At 43.3% G+C, this 17944-nt stretch overlaps 1 protein-coding gene and 1 non-coding gene across 2 annotated transcripts in view; one reads left to right on the top strand and one right to left on the bottom strand.

Annotated features, from left to right (window-relative positions):
- Positions 1-1314: 1314 nt before the first annotated feature.
- DDX60 (DExD/H-box helicase 60) overlaps positions 1315-17944 on the bottom strand; it is an 84124-nt gene continuing 67494 nt past the window's right edge. The window contains exons 33-38 of the mRNA XM_012770611.2: positions 16880-17001; positions 12133-12280; positions 9402-9544; positions 7984-8135; positions 6377-6439; positions 1315-2051 (exon numbers count right to left, since the gene is read on the bottom strand). Coding sequence (XP_012626065.1) covers positions 1952-2051; positions 6377-6439; positions 7984-8135; positions 9402-9544; positions 12133-12280; positions 16880-17001 — 728 coding nt within the window. The 3' untranslated portion in view covers positions 1315-1951. The remainder of the gene's footprint in view (positions 2052-6376; positions 6440-7983; positions 8136-9401; positions 9545-12132; positions 12281-16879; positions 17002-17944) is intronic.
- Positions 13540-13643, top strand: LOC142876823 (small nucleolar RNA U13). The gene has a single exon (XR_012923638.1). It is a non-coding gene; the product is annotated as a small nucleolar RNA U13 (small nucleolar RNA).

The raw sequence follows: 17944 nt of genomic DNA, 5'->3' as shown, positions 1-17944 counted from the left end.
CCGGCGCCCACCGGCAGAGAAACCTGGCCCGCAGCCGCACGGCGGTCTGTGCTGCGCATGGACGACGCGTCCGTCTTGCTCGTGTGTGATGAGGAAAGCTTGAGAGCACTGAAAGCTTGTTTACTTTCCAGGCAGCTTTACTTGTCACACAATTCAGAACAGGTAACATAGACATATATGTTTTCACTACATTATTTTTAAATGTTCACAATTTTATTTTGATAAATGAAAAATTAGAAAAGTCATGTCACGGCTGTCAGCTACAGTCGATGCGCGTTCACCTGTGGCTGTCGACTGTAGTCGATGCTCGTACCGCAGTGGTTAAGAAGATTCCAAATTGCAAAAAAAAAATCTTATTTTCCTCTTAAAAATTAGAAAGCCAGATTGGTTTAGTCATATGGGAAAAAAAAAAAACTCCTGATGTCTCAATCAGACTCAGGAAACTACAAGAGGGGGGTGGAGGCCAGCACGACAAGATACTGGCATTGTGCACCGTTGCTCTGCGTGGAGCCCGGGGCGGGGGCCCGGGGAGCATAGGAACCCTCAGTTCCTAAGAGTGCTGGCGCTCCTACATTCTTGCAGCACTTACTGTGAAGAACTGAGGTTAGCCCAGAGAACGCGGAGACGTCTAACACAGTGAGCATCAGAGGATGGGTCAGCCCCATCCCCTCCCAGACAAATGGAACCACAGGGGTGTTTTCTGAGCCATCGTGATCTATTTATAAATAATGTCGTATAGAAGATCATCTTTCAGTACATCTGGGAGACAGGAGAGAGCAGACATTTTGCTCTGAGGACGGAAGGCTGCATGTTCAAGATTAGGGTCTAAAGTAGATTCTAGGCCGGGCGCGGTGGCTCACGCCTGTAATCCTAGCACTCTGGGAGGCCGAGGCGGGCGGATTGCTCAAGGTCAGGAGTTCGAAACCAGCCTGAGCAAGAGCGAGACCCCATCTCTACTATATAAATAGAAAGAAATTAATTGGCCAACTAATATATATAGAACACATTAGCCGGGCATAGTGGCGCATGCCTGTAGTCCCAGCTACTCGGGAGGCTGAGGCAGGAGGATTACCTGAGCCCAGGAGTCTGAGGTTGCTGTGAGCCAGGCTGACACCATGACACTCACTCTAGCCTGGGCAACAAAGCGAGACTGTCTCAAAAAAAATAAATAAATAAAACAAAGTAGATTCTAGAACTGCAATCTGTCTGAGGCTGGGAAGGGAAGATGGTTATATGTAAACTGTCATATATGTAACGCGTAGACGTGAGCAAGTGGACTGACAGGCACGTAGATTTAACGCAGCGAGACCAACGGTGAATAAATTAAGCCCATTTTATTTCTTTGTGTTTTCCCAGGAACTTACATACAATTAAAATAAAGCGAATTGTCAACTATGTGTTCTCTTTTAAAGCATCACAAAGTCTGAACGAAAACTCTCATCTATATTTTTAAAACTCAGTTTAAGCATACTAAAAGGCGCTATTTCAGTAGCCATTTACCTAAGTCATGTAATCCCATTCATGTTAATTGGAGAGAAGCCAGTGCACCTGTAGGACACTGCAATCATCTTTCCTGGCCTTAATGAACTTTTTACAAATCTTGACACCCAGGAGAAAAATATTGACAACATCATATTTGTTTAGACCTCACAGAGTAAAAGTTCTTCTTCAGTCCCACACAGAATCCCTGCATTTTCCCAGTCACCCCTCACACAGCCCGAGAAGTGAGCGTTGCCATTACTCAGTTACAGAAAGAAACCGGCATTCAGATGCGCTAGATAACCGGGTGCCCGGCATAGACCAGGGCAGGCGTGCCCGCACGTCGGTTAGACTTGCTCTTTCCTCAGCGTCGTTTATGTTTCTCAAAAAAAAAAAAGGCACGGGAATCCAAAATATGACTCATGAGACTCCAGCGGCAGTATTTTCAGTGGTTTGCATGGACTTTTCGTTTTCATACTTTCCTTAGTTTTTCAGCAAAGGTTTCGCTGAGCTGTTCGAAGGCCGAGACAACGTTGTCATCTTCGTTCTCACACAGCTCATGCAAGGAGACGCTGCAGATGGGGGACACAGACAGAACGACCGTGTTAGCGGGCGGCAGTGTGGCGAGGAGGGCTTTCCCGGGGTGGGCAGCAGCCAGTGAGTCCAATCGGACGATGAGATCATGGGAGTGACACATGAGGAATAAGGGTAAGAAACAATTTATTCTAAAAAAAAAAAATCTTGTACAAAAAAACATTCAGAAAAGATAGCGGGACGACCGACCCCCGAGCAGTTCTTCTCCACGCCTGTCACCAAGAGGGTTCGAAAGGCCACCAACACCGCGTCACTGGGCCCCTCTGCCCTGCAGTGGCCGACCCGGGTTCCTTTTCTCTCCTCCGCACGTCCCTCACGGGGCCATTTGGGGACTTTGCTGCGCCCAGCGGGCACCGAAACCCCCGGGCGCCGCCTCCGTGGGGAGGAAGCCGTCCCTCTCGTTGCTCAGGGGTGCGAGGAACGAGGGGCAGCGGGACGTGGAGGCAGAACAAGGCCTCCCTCCGGAGACGCCCGCGCCTCAGTGCCTGGAGGGCGCGGCCGCGCCAGGTCACGGCAGAGGCCGGCAGGGGAGACACGTCCCCATCTCAAGGTGGGGAACGACCCTGGATTACTGGGGCAGCCCAGCGTGATCTCGAAGGTCCCCACGGGTGGGCAGGGAGGCAGGGCAGTGGCAGAGTGAGGCCACCGCGGCGGGCTTTGGAGACAGAAGGAAGGGAGCCCCGGGCAAGGGACGGCAGCGGCCCCTGAGAGTAGGAAACAGCAAGGAGACAGGCCACCCCTCGTGGCTCGGCACGGGAATGCCACCCCTGCTGACGGCTGGATGGCGCCCGTGGGACACGTTGAGGACGTCTGAGCTCCAAGGCTGTGGGGTGGCCTGTTTGCGCTGGGTGACGGCACCAGGTGCCATCGGCACCACGTGCACAAGCCACAGGCCCGTGCCACACGCCACACGCACAAACCACAGGTCTGTGCCCCATGCCATGTGCCCAAACCACGGATCTGTGCCACACGCCACATGCACAAACCACGGGCCCGTGCCCCACACCAGGTGCACAAACCACGGGCCCGTGCCACACGCCAGGTGCACAAACCACAGATCTATGCCACACGCCAGGTGCACAAACCACAGATCTGTGCCACATGCCACATGCACAAACCACAGGCCCGTGCCCCACGCCACGTGCACAAGCCACAGGCCTGTGCCACACGCGTGCTTGTGCACTGTCTACAATTGCTCAACATGTGAAACTCAGCCCCGTGGTGCGACATGACAGCAAAGGCCCTCCCTAAAGCACAGCTAGACCCAGGTTCCATTCGAAGTCCGTTATGGGGACGCAGCAGTTCTGTCCCGACACTCAAATCCCGCATGTCACAGAGAGAGCTCAACGCCTATTCCTGACGCATCTGGCCTTTCTCACTGGTGCACTTTGAAAGCACCACTCCCTCTGCCTCTCACGACGTAGCCAAAAGGCTACGGGAGGCTACTCTGAGCCCAGGTGGACTTTGTCTCCCCTGGATCTGCCCCCACCTGCTGGTCAGCTCCCTGCTTTTTCGAAGCAGTGATAGACTGAAGGATTCCCGCTGCCTCAACGTGCTTAGAAGTGTGTCACGAACCGACATCACTTCGACACTTGTTAGAAGAAGGCCCGAGTGGAAGACGGTTCTCAGCCAGTCTTTGAGACGGCGCCCCAGCCTCCGGCGTTCCTTGGACTACTCTGGAGATTATGGCTCCGGTGGCCACGAGCCCTCGAGGACGACCCTGTGTGGGGCACGCCAGGAGGACAAAGGGGGTCCCTTCTGCTCTAGTGCCCCCAAAGTTTCACTTTCTGGATAAAAAGTCCAAGCAGGCCTGATTCAACTCAGATCAAAGAAATAAAAAAAAAAAAAATGACCAGATTAGCAAGACCCCGATACTGCAGGGACTGACGGCAAATTAAACGTGCGTATGTGACAGCACGCCGGAGCACATACAACGCGCGGAAGTACACCCAGGCTAGGGGTTCTGGGAGGACGGATGGAACTCGAGGACAGTGACCGGCCAGCCCAGCCTCAGGGTGGGAGGACCCGTGCACAGTTTGCTGTCCGTGGGTCCCGGGTGTTCTGCTAGGGACGCCACGTGAGCGATGACAGTCAGATGACGCCTGGAAAAAGCTGGGACAAAGCAAGAGACTCAGACGTGTTGTACTGTGTCTCCCTGAAAATAAGACCTACCCATAAAACAAGCCCCAGCAGGATCTCTAAGCATGTGCACAATAGAAGCCCCACCCCGAAAATAAGCACTAGTGATGGGCGTGGCTACATAGCACATCTGCACAACCCGTGCATGTTGTCGAGGAGCGGGAAAGAACACAAGCAGCCCTTCTCATCTGCCCCATGAGAGCTCTAGTGCTCCACATGAGAGATTGGGGCCAGTGGTTCTAAAGGAAATAGAGTCGCAAGAAATTCAGGATGGAATTTGGGGTTTGGAGAGTTGTGATGATGTTCCAGAAGAAGACAACTAAACTATATTTGAATCAATGTAGATGGTTGTACCGTACTTAAAAAAAATAACACATCCCCTGAAAATAAGCCCTAGGGTGACTTCTTGAGGAAAAATAAACACAAGACCCTGTCTTATTTTCGGGGAAACACAGTATGTGTTTATAAGCCAGAGACCTGGTGGAGCCCTGAGAACCTTCTGAAGAACTGTGGACCCGAGACACACCGCGTGTGGCCATTTAGAACACCAGGGTCTTGGGATCACTGAGTTTTGGAATATTCAGAATCTAGTCCAAAGGGAACTTCACCTCACAATGGACTTTGGAGCTAATTCTGTTGTAGAGATAGTACAGCATGGTGCTGAGAAGTTCTGCAGAACCTTTGGGGACTTGAGACACACAGCACACAAGAAACTCGGTGCACGTTCGAGAGCCTGGCCCACAGCGACAGCTCAGTAGTTTTCAAGTTACAATTAAATCATTAAAAAACATGAAATCATTATCCATTCAGCCAGTCTATGTCTCTTGAGTAGAGAGTTTAAGCCATTCACATTTATTGAGAGAACTGATAGATAAGGTAGATTACTGTTCATTCTTTTGGGTTGAATGTTTTTGCTTTGATTTCTCTCTTGAGCCATTGTAATAACTGGCCTTCAGTCTTTGGGTTTTGGTTGTTTTTATATCTGTGAGTTTTTATTATGCTGTTCTGTGTGTAACACTGTTTTTAATACTTCTTGTAGGGCTGGTCTTGTCTTGGTGAATTCTCTGAGACTTTGCTTATCTGATAATGTCTTAATTTATCCTGCATATATAAAGCTTAGTTTTGCAGGATACAGAAATAGTCATGAAAGTAAACAGCCAACCTACAGAATGGGAGAAAATTTTTGCATCCTATACATTTGATAAGGGGCTGATAACTAGAATATACTTGCGAACTCACGAACTCAGCGAACTCAGGAAAATCAGCAAGAAAAAATCAAACAACCCTATCAAAAATTGGGCAAAGGACTTGAACAGAACCTTTTCTAAAGACTGAAGAATGGCCAACAAACATGAAAAAATGCTCAACAACTCTAATCATCAGGGAAATGCAAATCAAAACCACAATAGATATCACTTAACTCCAGTGAGAATGACCTTCATCAAAAAGTCCCCAAACAATAAATGCTGGCATGGATGAGGAGAGATAGGAACACTCCTACACTGCTGGTGGGACTGCAAACTAGTTCAACCTCTGTGGAAAGCAATATGGAGATACCTTAAAGCGATACAAGTAGATATACCATTTGATCCAGCAATCCCATTGCTGGGCATCTAACCAAAAGACCCAATGACACTCTACAGAAAAAAAAAAAAAAAAACACCTGCAGTCGAATGTTTATAGCAGCACAATTCATAATTACAAGGCTGTGGAAACAGCCCAAGTGCCCATCAATCCAAGAGTGGATTAATAAAATGTGGTACATGTATACCATGGAATACTATTCAGCTCTAAGAAACAAGGTGATATAGCACCTGTTGTATTTTCCTGGTTAGAGCTGGAACCCATTCTACTAAGTGAAGTATCTCAAGAATGGAAAAACAAGCACCAAATGTACTCCCCAGCAAACTGGTATTAACTGAGCAGCACCTAAGTGGACACATAGGTGCTACAGTAATAGGGTATTGGGCAGGTGGGGGGGAGGGGGGCGGGTATATACATGCATAATGAGTGAGATGTGCACCATCTGGGGCATGGTGACACTGGAAACTCAGACTTGTGGGGGGAGTGGGGGAAAGGGCATTATTTGAAACCTTAAAATTTGTACCCCCATAATATGCTGAAATAAAAAAAAATGTAATGAATATTTAAATATACAACACACCTGATAGCTTTGATGGTGAGTGCAAAATCTTTCAGCAAATTGTAAGCTTCTCCCTCGTTCATCCTAAATAAAACAGCGTTTTGAAAATTAGACATGAGACCAAGAGTTCCTTATTTTATATTTAATTGTTGGATCTGTCCACCGTAGGCTACTTTTGTCTGTCAAGATGTAGTTCCCAACGTCATTTCTGCCACGGACGCCCAGGTGCTGGTGTGATCGACGGTCATGATGATTATGGATTCGAGAGGGAAGAGGCTGACCCTCTGGGAGAAAACTGAAATCGGGAAGCTCAGCAGGGCGGATGGGAACTAGAGGATCAAATGGGAAGAACCAGACATGTCATTCCCTGATGTCAAAGTGACTTTAATGCACAACGAGCCACATTAAAAAAAAAAAAAAAATTTCCAACGTTTCTGGAGAGTATCAGACCTTTTAAATACCTTAATTCAGTAAGGAATGCTCAGATTTTTGTGTGAAAATAGATTGAATTCCTGCCTTGCTATGACAGAGTGTCCCTCCCACATCCAGTACTCAGTGCCTGGGTCAACTTCTCACTCCCAGGTAATCCAAGAGTGTTTACCCTGCTAGCCATTTCTGAAGATGGTTTCCCTGGCAAAGAGCTAAAGCAATGAATCGTCATGTCAATGGAAAAGAAGAAAAACTCTGTAAAATAATTTAAGGAGGTTTATTTCTGAGCCAAAGTTGAAGACCATGGCCCAGAGCCATGCCCAAGAAGCTTGAGCAAGTGGACTCGCTGTGGTTGGGTCACAGTTTGTTTTTATACATTTCAGGGAGACAGGGGTTATAGGTAAAGTCATAAATTAATACATGGCAGGTTCACATTGTTTTGGTCCAAAAAGGTAGGCCATCTTGAAGAGGGAGCTTATAAGTCATAGGTGGGTTTAGGAATTCTTTAGTTGACAATTGGCTGAAAGAGTTAGGCTTTGTCCAAAAGACTAGGAATCAGTAGAAAGGAACGCTTGAGTTAAGATAAGGGTCTTCGATCTTTCATGTGATGCTATAATGGAATCAGGTTGGGAAGCAAACCACATCATAAAAACCTGTTTACTGAGATTTTATCATTTCTAAGCGTGATTCTCCGGGCCCCCTTAGAAAGGAATTTTTGGGATAAAGACAAAGATCAGAGTTCAGGCCTCAGTCACGACTCAGTCCTCAGGTGTGGGAATTATATACTTTATGTATACTCTTCTCAGATACTGGAGAGCATGGCAGTATTTGTTACTCCGTTTTAAAATATCTAGCAGTGAATAAATAGGATGGAAAAATAACTGTGAACATATGCAAATATTTATGCCTTTTGAACATAGCTTCGGGTCAAGTGAGCTGGCCCAAGTACCATGATTTTGCTGGTGAAACACAAACAAAAATCATACTGAATTTGGTACCCCCTCTCTCACCATTAGTCTCTAAGAAAAAAATCCAGTAGGTTTATCACAACTAACCCATACTTGAAACCGTACAGAGCCTTTTTTCCTTAAAGTTGACTAAATTTGTTCGTTAGAGATGGAGATGGAGAGAAAGGGAAGGGAAGCAGAGGGGACCGAGACAGACAGATACAGACACACACACACAGATCGGGGACATACCCGTTGTCCTGGACTAGCCCCACCAGGGAGCCATGCTTGTAGAAATCCAGGGCGTAGGCGTTCAGAGGCATTCTTCTCCCACGGCCATCAAACCTCTCTGCACACAGCACAGGAGCCCGAATGCCGTTGACACCAATTGTGTGCAGGGTGACCTGGAGAAATACGGTCCTTCTTAGCTTGCCATTCATGTGTGCATGAGGCAGGAGACTAAGACAGGGGACACAGGCGCGGGGAGCTCGGATGGCGTGAAACAGCGAGGACAAGGTTAGGGCAGCCCTGTCTCATTCTAGTAATAAGTAACATTCACCCATGGCTATCAGATCTACCTAAAAAAAAAAAGAAATGACCTCATCCATCACGGTAAAGATACGCATCTATAATATAATAGTAATTTTATTTTTAGTAATTACTGGCAAAAATTTGTACTATATTCAGCTTGCTCTGATCAACAGGATATAAACATTAAACTGGAACGTATTACTTTGGCTGAGAGTATCATAGATAGAATGACTGCATGGTAAAAATGTGTTAAATTAAAATAAAATTATGTGGGGAAAGGTGGCAAGAAAATGTGAGTTCAAGAAAAAAACGAACCTCACAAAATTTTAAATCCTTATAAAAAAAACATATTCCTGATTTGTTTTTAACTGGATGGCATGGCTGTGAAAACACTGTTTATGTTCCATGTTATATAATTCAAAGAATGATGTGATGGTTTCATTTTAACACCCCAACATTTATTTGAAACTGGAAACTATATCATTAGAAACTATTTAAGTTTAAGATAAAAAAAATGTATGTGTTCATTTAAAATGCACAAGCTGTATGGAGTTCTTCAAAGTTATTTTCAATGACACAGGACTGCAGGACCTGATAGAGGACTACTTGACTTTGGCATAAAATGGAGTTAAGACCCCGGTGTCGATCCGTAATATCAAATGTAATAAAATGTATTTTCTATTTCAGATTTTGTATTAAAACATAAATTAAACGTCTACAAGCTGATTCCAACACTCCAGGGATTATCCAGGACCTTCCAAGCGTGCCTAGCTCTTTGCCCTCCGTTTTAGACGCCGGATGAACGACATTCGCGGCGTCCGGAGCTGTTCCCAGGAAGCCGGCAGGCGGAGTTCTGTGCGCTATTCCCACAGCAAGGCTGTCTTAATCTCGGAGTCTTCGAAGATGGAAGAAAAGTAGTGGTCCCTCGGAACTCTCCAGAACATTCTCAGGCCAGCCCTGAGAAACTGAAATCATGATGGCTCCGAGACCACCAGGCCCTAGCTATTCGTACTGACAGCACCTGGATTTTTTCTGTTTCTTCTCGCTCTGGGAAATGTGAAGTCCTTACGAGCCGCCCGGCCGCGTCTGAATCCATCCCTGCCCGAACACCCCTGACGAACCAGCCCGTCTTCACTTACGTGGTCTGGCGTTCCCGGCTCCAGCAGGTCCTCGTCGGAGATCCCGGAGAGGCAGACGAAGGGCGAGATGGCCCTCCTGCCCTTCCCGCAGCTCATCAGGTGGGGCACGAGCTCGGAGTCCGCACAGTCTGCACCTGTGAAGTCTGACCGCCACACACGGGGACAGACGCGGTTTCAGCATCGGCCCAGTAGCGGGGCCTCACGCACCTGCCCCGCGCGGGCTACAGGGCAGCCGCCGCGCTTCCCGGCCCGACACGTGCGGCCCGGCCCGGCCGCAGCCACCGGCCCGCGCCCGTGGGAGCTAGCTACGCACGGCAGCACCAGGGCTACAGAAACTCGCGTTCTAGTTCAGTTGCCTTGATCGGCGGGAATACACCGCCAGGTTTAAGTTGCGTGTTCTTTTAACGCAGAAAGATGGATATCGCCTTCCTGCTCTCTCTCACTGACCTCACACTCGGCCTCAGCATCTTTCCCGGAACTGAGCGGCCGCGATGAGCAGGTTCGGAAATGGCACAGGAGCCGAAATATATCCCCACTTAGACTCTTACGAAGCACTGAGTTGCACACTCAAACCGGGTTCTAGTGTGCAGTTGAGGCATCACAGTCACAGGCACCCCGGTCCCCTCATCTATGACGGTCACGGCGCCCCACGCCCGCCTGCTGTCGTGCCACTTCCTACTCTAACAGGGCCCGGAAGCTCAACGCTCCACCTCCTTGAGTGTCCCACCTGCAGCTGTCGGGGTTCGGGGAGACCAGGAGGGACGCCCGCAGCTGGACCGCTCCCTTCTCTCAGCCACCTCTGCTGTCTACACCCCGTTAGGAGGCTTCTACCTAGTAGCTCATGAAAAAATAAGTCCGAGTAAACACTGACAGTGTTAGCCATGTGCCAGGCACTATTTAAAAATATATATATTAACTCCATCGTGTAAAGCTCTCCAAAACTAGGTAGATGATGTTATTTCTCTTTCTCGTGTATCTGTAGAGAAAACTAAAGCATGACTACGGAGTCACTTGCCCAGGATCTCGCTGCTACCGCGTTTCCCTGAGAATAAGTCCTACCCATAAAATAAGCCCCAGCAGGATCTCTAAGATTAGAAGGCCCACCCCGAAAATCAGCCCTAGTGGCGGGCGTGGCTGCGCAGCGCGTCTGCACGACCCGTGCGTGTCGTCGCGGAGCGGGAAAGAACACGAGCAGCCCTTCTCATCCGCCCCGTGAGAGCTCTAGTGCTCCACAGGAGAGATCGGGGCCAGTGGCTCTAAAGGAAACAGAGTCACAAGAAATTCAGGATAAAATTCGGGGTTTGGAGTGTTAGGATGATGTTCCAGAAGAAGATGACTTCACTATATTTGAATCAATGTAGATGGTTGTACCGTACTTAAAAAAAATAACACGTTCCCTGAAAATAAGCCCTAGGGTGTCTTCTTGAGGAAAAATAAATATAAAACCCTGTCTTATTTTCGGGGAAACACGGTAATAGCAGCAGAGCCAAGGTTTGGACCCAGGAAACAGGGAAGATGCTTGTCTGTGCTCATGAAGACCAAGTCTGTTTCCTCTCGAGACTAAGAGGGACAGGATTGGTCTCCAGTTTCTCTCTGTCCTGCAGACGGCCTCACTCTGTTCTCCAGGCTGGACCCAGGGGCCGCCTTTAGCAGGACGGCCGTGGAAGACTCTACTCATTTCACCCTCCACTGCTTTTTCTTTTTCTTTCTTTCTTTTTTTTTTTTTTAGATATTCAATAATAATTTATTTAGTTGTAGTTACTGAGGTATTAAATGAGAAAGTAGAGATTTAATATCTAGCTAGTATAACTCTAAAGTTCATTCTCTTTTCATTACACCAAAATAAGAAAATTTTATCCGAAAAGAAATGTTCAGGCTCTCTCTGGGGAAAGAGTAAATATTTAACCCATTTACAGTCTCTCTCACGACTTAAAAGCTCTACAATGAGAAATTAAGTTCAGAACGGTAGCACTGACATTAATAATAATACCAAATATTTTTTAGCCCCTACACAATGAATACTGAACCTTACATGATTGTGTCATTTAATCTACAATATAGCTCTGTGTGATAACGTTCTATCACCTTGGGGCAAAGACTTCAAGAAATCCACATTCTCTTCCTCCTCACCACATGGTCAAATATAGTCTCAGCCTTCCTTACAGTCAGACAATGGTCATGTAATTAAATTTTAGCTTATGAAATAATGAACCGAAGTGATATGTGATTAACACAAATAACTTTCACACTTGACCCTGCATGTTCTTTTCTTCTTTCGCATGACTGAGAAGCAGTATTCGCACAACACTGGTAATTATCAATACAGATTGAAGATGGCAGAACACTCATTCTTCTATACTCCTCCACCAACTCACATCCCCTACTCCTCCCTGACATTCAGTCTTGGATGTCTAGGAGCATTTATTTCAGACTTTTACTGAATAAGATACGAAAGTATACGACGTTAAGTCCATATGTTAAGTAAAGGGTGAAGCTTCAATTTGAGCTCCTATCTGTCCAAGTCTAGAGCTCAACTGCCTTGAGATTCAAGGAAACAACAAACAGATACGATACAACGCCCTTTTAACATGTAACAAGCGCAGGCGGGAGCCTCATTCAAAGGCAGGCTGCGTTTTCTGGGGCTCCACTCTTCTTTAGAGAAGAAAATATTCTTATAGGCAAGACTATTTATTCTTCAACATGATCCACAACGGAGATAAAATATACTCACTGATTTTTGACAGTGGGAGCTGACATTCCTGTTTCATGTCAGCCAATTTGGAAACAACGAGTAGGAAACTGGCGAAGTCCTTTGTCACGTTCCTGTTGTATTCACCTAAAGCATCGTGGAAATCCTCAGGAAGATCGTCCAGGAACACCTGGAAGCCAGACATGTTTCAGAGAGACGTATATACCTTCCTTAAAAACTGAATATTTGGAAGAAGAAAGTTAAAGAACATAACAATATAACTCTACAGTTGTCTATTTATTCGATGATGTCACTGTTTTATTCTTTCATTGGTGAAATAGAAGTAAAATCCATTCAGTGTTTCCATTTGCATTTATAAAAACAGATACCTTACTCTTGACTCTTAAAACTTTGCTTTGACATGCTTAATCAAAACCGCCTTATAAATAGAAGTCTGTCCTAAAATGACATTAGACTTGTGAATATTTCAAAGCTAGGGACACGTTTAAGGAGCCAGCAACAAAACAAAACACACTTGCAAATCTAGAATCATTGTCACTTGGTTGTGAGGGTCTTTCAGACCTCACTGGGTTCATTTTGCTAATATTTCGTTAATTATTTTTTCATCTATGTTCAATGCATCTCTGATTTTTATTTCTCTAAAGTCTTGGCCAGGTTTTGATAGTAAAGCTAAGTTTTAATCCTAGAAAGATGAAATATTCTCTCTTTTTATCCAGAAGAGTGCTATCGACCAAATGTTCATATCTCCCAAAATTCATATGCTGAAATTCTAACCCCCATTTGATGGCACGAGGTGGTGGGGACTTTGGTAGATGCGGGCAGAGTTCTCATGAATGACAGTAGTGTCCTATGAAAGAGACCTCCAAGGGCTCCCTCGCTTCTTCTGCCATAAATGTAGCATGAAGACAATCGTCTCCGAGCCAGGAAGCGGGTCCCCGCCAGACACCTGAATCCAGGTGAGAAATAAATTACTGTTACCTGTTAGCCACCCAGGCATTGCCATGTGATAGCAGCCCAAACAGACTAACACAAAGAGTCAATGAAAAGGTGCTATTCTTTTTATCTTTTTATATGATTTGAATTCAATCTTCTGCTTCCCAAGACTGTGTAGGATTTGTAGTAATGTCCCATTTTCTTTTCTGACATTTGTGCTTTCCCCCCTCTCATTCTTAATGAGTCTTGCTAAATATTAATCAATGTTATTATTCTATATAGAGAACAACTTAGGGTTTGTTGTATAATCATTTTCAATTTGCTTTATATTGTTCTCATTTTATTATTTCTTTCCTTCTATTTACCTCAGGTTAGAGTTTCCAGTTTGTTTTACTTATTTCTTAGCCTCTTAAGCTGAAAGTTTATATCACTGTTTTTTTCTTTTCAGCCTGTCTTCTTTTCTAATATATGATTTTAAGATTATAAATTTTCCTGATCCTTTTGTAGTTCATAAGCGTGATGATTGGGTTTTCACGCGCATGCGTGAGATGTGCCTCCCTCAAACCTTGTTACGACATCGGCACATTACCCGTCTGACGTGAAAAAAAAAAAAAAAAAAAAAAAAAGATTATAAATTTTCCTCTAAGCATTGCATAAATTACCACTTACAAGTATTTTTATGTTTTCTTCATTATTATTTAATTTTAAATATTTTATAATTTTCATTTATTTATTTTTTATCATATGTGGATTTAGAAATTAATTTTTTTTTAATTTTCAGTCAACTGAGGTATTTCTGTTCCTTCTGGTTAGTATTTACTTGATATATCTTTTTTCTTCATTCTACTTTAAACCTTTCTGAGATTTTATAGCTAAGACGTGATTTGTATATACAGTTATACATTGCTTAATGACAGGGATACATTCTGAAAAATGTGTCATTATGTAATTTTCTCATTGTGTGGAGACCGGACTATACTTACACAAATCCAGATGGTATAGACTACTACATACCTAAGCTATATGGTATAGCCTATTGGTCCTGGGCTATAAACCTGTCTTGCATGTTACTCAATAGAGTACTGTAGGCAATTGTAACACAATGGTGAGTATATGTGTATCTAAACATAGAAAAGGTACAGTAAAAATACAATATTATAATCTGAGGGGACTACGGTCATATGTATAGTCTGTCATTGATCAATATGCCTAAAGTATATGATTTTTTATTGCAGATATGATAGCAGTGAATAAACTCAGATTTAATGTCTGAAAACATCTTAATTTCATCTTTATTTTGAAGACTATGCCCACTAAATGTAGAATTCAGGGTTAGAAGTTACTTTATGGAACACATTAAAAATATTTGTTCCATTGTCACCAACTTCCATTATTTTAATTAAAAAGTCAGCTGTCATTCTTATTATTGTTTCTTTGAAGGAAGAAGTGTCACTTCTGCCCTAGCTGATTTATGTTTGGAAGGTTACTTTCTGTAGCTTTCAGCAGTTTTAGTTTAATATTTCTCTATATTTATCCTTCTTGAACTTGACTAAGGTTTTGAAACTATGGTGTGCTGTCTCTTATTACTGTTGAAAAATTTCCAGGTACTACTGTTTTGAATACTTTTCTGCCATTTTTCTCCCTGCTTTTTTCCTGGGACTCCCATTACATATACATTAAGCTTTCTGAGTGTGATCCATGTCTCTTGATTTTATTTTTATTTTTTCTCTATATAATTTTATTTTTTCTCTCCATATTACAATTTGGACACTTTCTATCAAGCTGTCTGTTTACTGATTTTGACTTCTGCATGTATATTGTGATAGTCAGATGTTGTATTTTTCAATTCTAGTATGTTGATTTAATTTTTAAACATTCTAAGTGTCTAGCAAAAATCTCCATGATTTTGTCAATTTTGTCTTTCTTTTCCTCTATTTTCTTTAACATATTAATCATACTTAAAGTCCTTGTATGTTAATTCTAATTTATGAATCATCTATGGGTCTAGTATTATTTCCTGCTTTTCTTCCTGCTGATTGGTCATATATTCATGCTTACTAACTTCTTAGGCTTTGTTTTTGTTTTTGTTTTGTTTGTGCACCAGAAATTATTTATAAAGGACTTCACAGGCTTTAGATGTTATTTTTCACCAGAGTGAGTTCCTCATTTTTCTGTTTGGCCACAGGAATGAGTTGTGACCACATCATTCCAAGCACAGAATGAAGTGGGTTGATACTGGTTTGCAGTTTGAATAAGCCTCAGTCTATACCTGCTTTGTCTCTGTTCCTAGGTTTCTAGTTCTCTGTTCACTAGGAACATTTTGAGAGTGAGGTTGGTTGGTCTCAGTTTTTTCAGTGCTAAAAGATTACTGAAAAGGCACATTTTTCCCTGTAGCACTTCCTAGCCTACATTTTAATCTTCTAGCCCTAGATGGATTAAAAAATGTCTTGAGGGGGTACAAGCCTTATGCATAAAGGCAGACCCAGACTCACTTTCCTTGAGTGAGTTTTTTGTTTAATACATGCTAAAAAACATTTGGAATTATCAACTATTTTTTAAATTCTCTTGATGTAGCACCCCAACATTTCATGCAGACCTGTTATCCGGTAAATGTCCTGTGATGAGAAACCTCTACATATCTATAGTCTCTCAAGGTGCTAGTCTGTGACTTCAGCCTTATGTAATTGCTGACAAATTTTATTAGGCTTTTTAAATCTCACCGAAGAGACCCTCTGCAAATGCTAAACCCAATTTTCAACCCATCTCCAACATTGACAAATCTCTGAAACAAAACCTACAGCTGGGGAGCCCTAACACATTTTGGAGTCATCCTTGCCACTGTGCGATTTTAGCACATCTAGCGCTCATTGCTTCCACAGCTCTCTGTTGCCCTAGGAGTGACGGCCACCTACTGTATCCAAATGGAAGTGGACCAATTTCCAGCGATCTTTAAGAAAATAAGAGACAGCAGGCCTCCACTTACAATCTTATTATATTTATATTTATGATGATCTTGTTTTTAAAAATAGAGATAGTGACTTGTCGAAGTTAAATATAATTTGTTTAAACAGAACAATTAAACGATATTTCAAGAATGCACATGTAGTGAAAAAGTGTGAAGATGCTGGGTAAACAACGAAAGCTGTGCTCGCTGATTTAGGGGACATTCTATGAGGACATAGATTTGCAATTCAACATGGGGTTCGACAACAGAGATGAACTCTCCTCTCTCTGTTCCATAGCCCCTTTGCACTAAGGCTGTCCGGCATAAGCCAGCCTGCCGCACTTTCTCAGATCCTGGGAAGTGCCTGGTAACGGCAGCTGATGTTGATGTAATGACAGGGAATCACAGCCAAGAAAATGCCGCAGGTTGCGAGTGAGACCGGAAGAGTTTTCTTGCTTCTGGTCTCTGTGAGTTGAGATTGATTTTTTAGGTGAATATTCTAATATTTTCTCAGTGAAAACATGACAGTTCACAACGTACTTCCTGTCCGTAGTCCTGCATCAAGGTAAAAGGATCCTAAGGGAAGTGTATCCTCAGTTGTTTCACTGAAATCTTTTCTTAAGTCACTTATTGTGATTTGATACAACCAGATGAAAAATATGGGTGAAACTTTGATTGTATTTTTCCTCCAGGACTCTAAACTTTTGATGGATTTACTGAGGGAGATGTATGAATTACAGATTATCACACTGATTACAAAAAGAACAAATGATTCTATAAAACACATGACTATTCCTGTCTTAATAAAAATCCTACTGTTGCTGAATCATTTCTGGTAGGATCCATTTGATGACTGTAATTATCAGATTTTGTCAGAGTCGTGCATTTCACCTTTGATTGATAAAACTTGACGGCAGCATCTTGGAACTTTGGTGGAAGGTGTCGTCTTCCAAAGAGATGAGCCAGCACTAACGCGAGCGTTTCCATGACATCTTCCGAAAAACGTTTTGAGCCTACATGGAGCAAAGTGTCTTCTTGTAAATGTGGGGAAAAAACATGTAACTCTATTTTTTCATGCTCAAACGGAATTTTACATTACATTTCATTTTGTGGAAACTAAAAAATTTATTACAAATATAGCAACGGAGGAACTAGCATATCTACTGACAGTTTTCACCCATGCCTTCTTTTTCATTCTTGCCACCTCCAGCCTAGTTCAGTCCTGGTCATCCAGAGCACAAATTGCCTTATCTCTTTACCTAGATCTTCATGTCTTTAGTCTTTCTTGGTGGATGGTCACTATGATCATCCTAAAGAATTTTATGAACATGTCTCTCACCTACTCAAAAATCTCTGATGAAATCTCAATGCTTTGTAAACAAAATGCAATTTTCTTAGTTTAACATTTAAGGCTTTCCAAAATTTAGCTCCCAAATAACCTAGCCTTCTCTCTCTGTCTTAGCTTCCTGCCACTCATACTAAAGTCACCATCAAGGTTAGTTACTTTACTCCTGACAATACGTGTGTACTATAGCGTCGTGGTTAAAAAGTTGCTGCATTTAATAACTAAGAACCTAGAGTCAGACTGCTTATAGTTGACTCTTGCTTCTGACTTATTAAAAGTGTGAGACACTTTGGAAATTTATTTAACTTTTCTGTGCCTCAGTTTCCTCATTTACAAAATGATGCTAGTCATATTATCTGCTTCATAATATTATCAAATTTTCCATACCCCTGTTTATTATAACCACATGCACCACCCGCCCTCCCAACAGCAATAAACCAAATTGTCCTCCTTGATGCCACAAATCATTGCTCCTCTTACACAACTTCTGAGTGGTCAAAACTGGGTGGTCTCGCATATAATCTATATTAGTAGGCATTTAAATTTATTTTATCAATTTGGAGATCTGTAAATGATCTGTACATTAACTCCATTTTCTTTGTAGAAAAAAT

Source organism: Microcebus murinus, chromosome 15, assembly GCF_040939455.1.
Source record: "Microcebus murinus isolate Inina chromosome 15, M.murinus_Inina_mat1.0, whole genome shotgun sequence".
Lineage (NCBI taxonomy): Eukaryota > Metazoa > Chordata > Mammalia > Primates > Cheirogaleidae > Microcebus > Microcebus murinus.
This window is presented reverse-complemented; position numbering and strand designations above follow the sequence as displayed.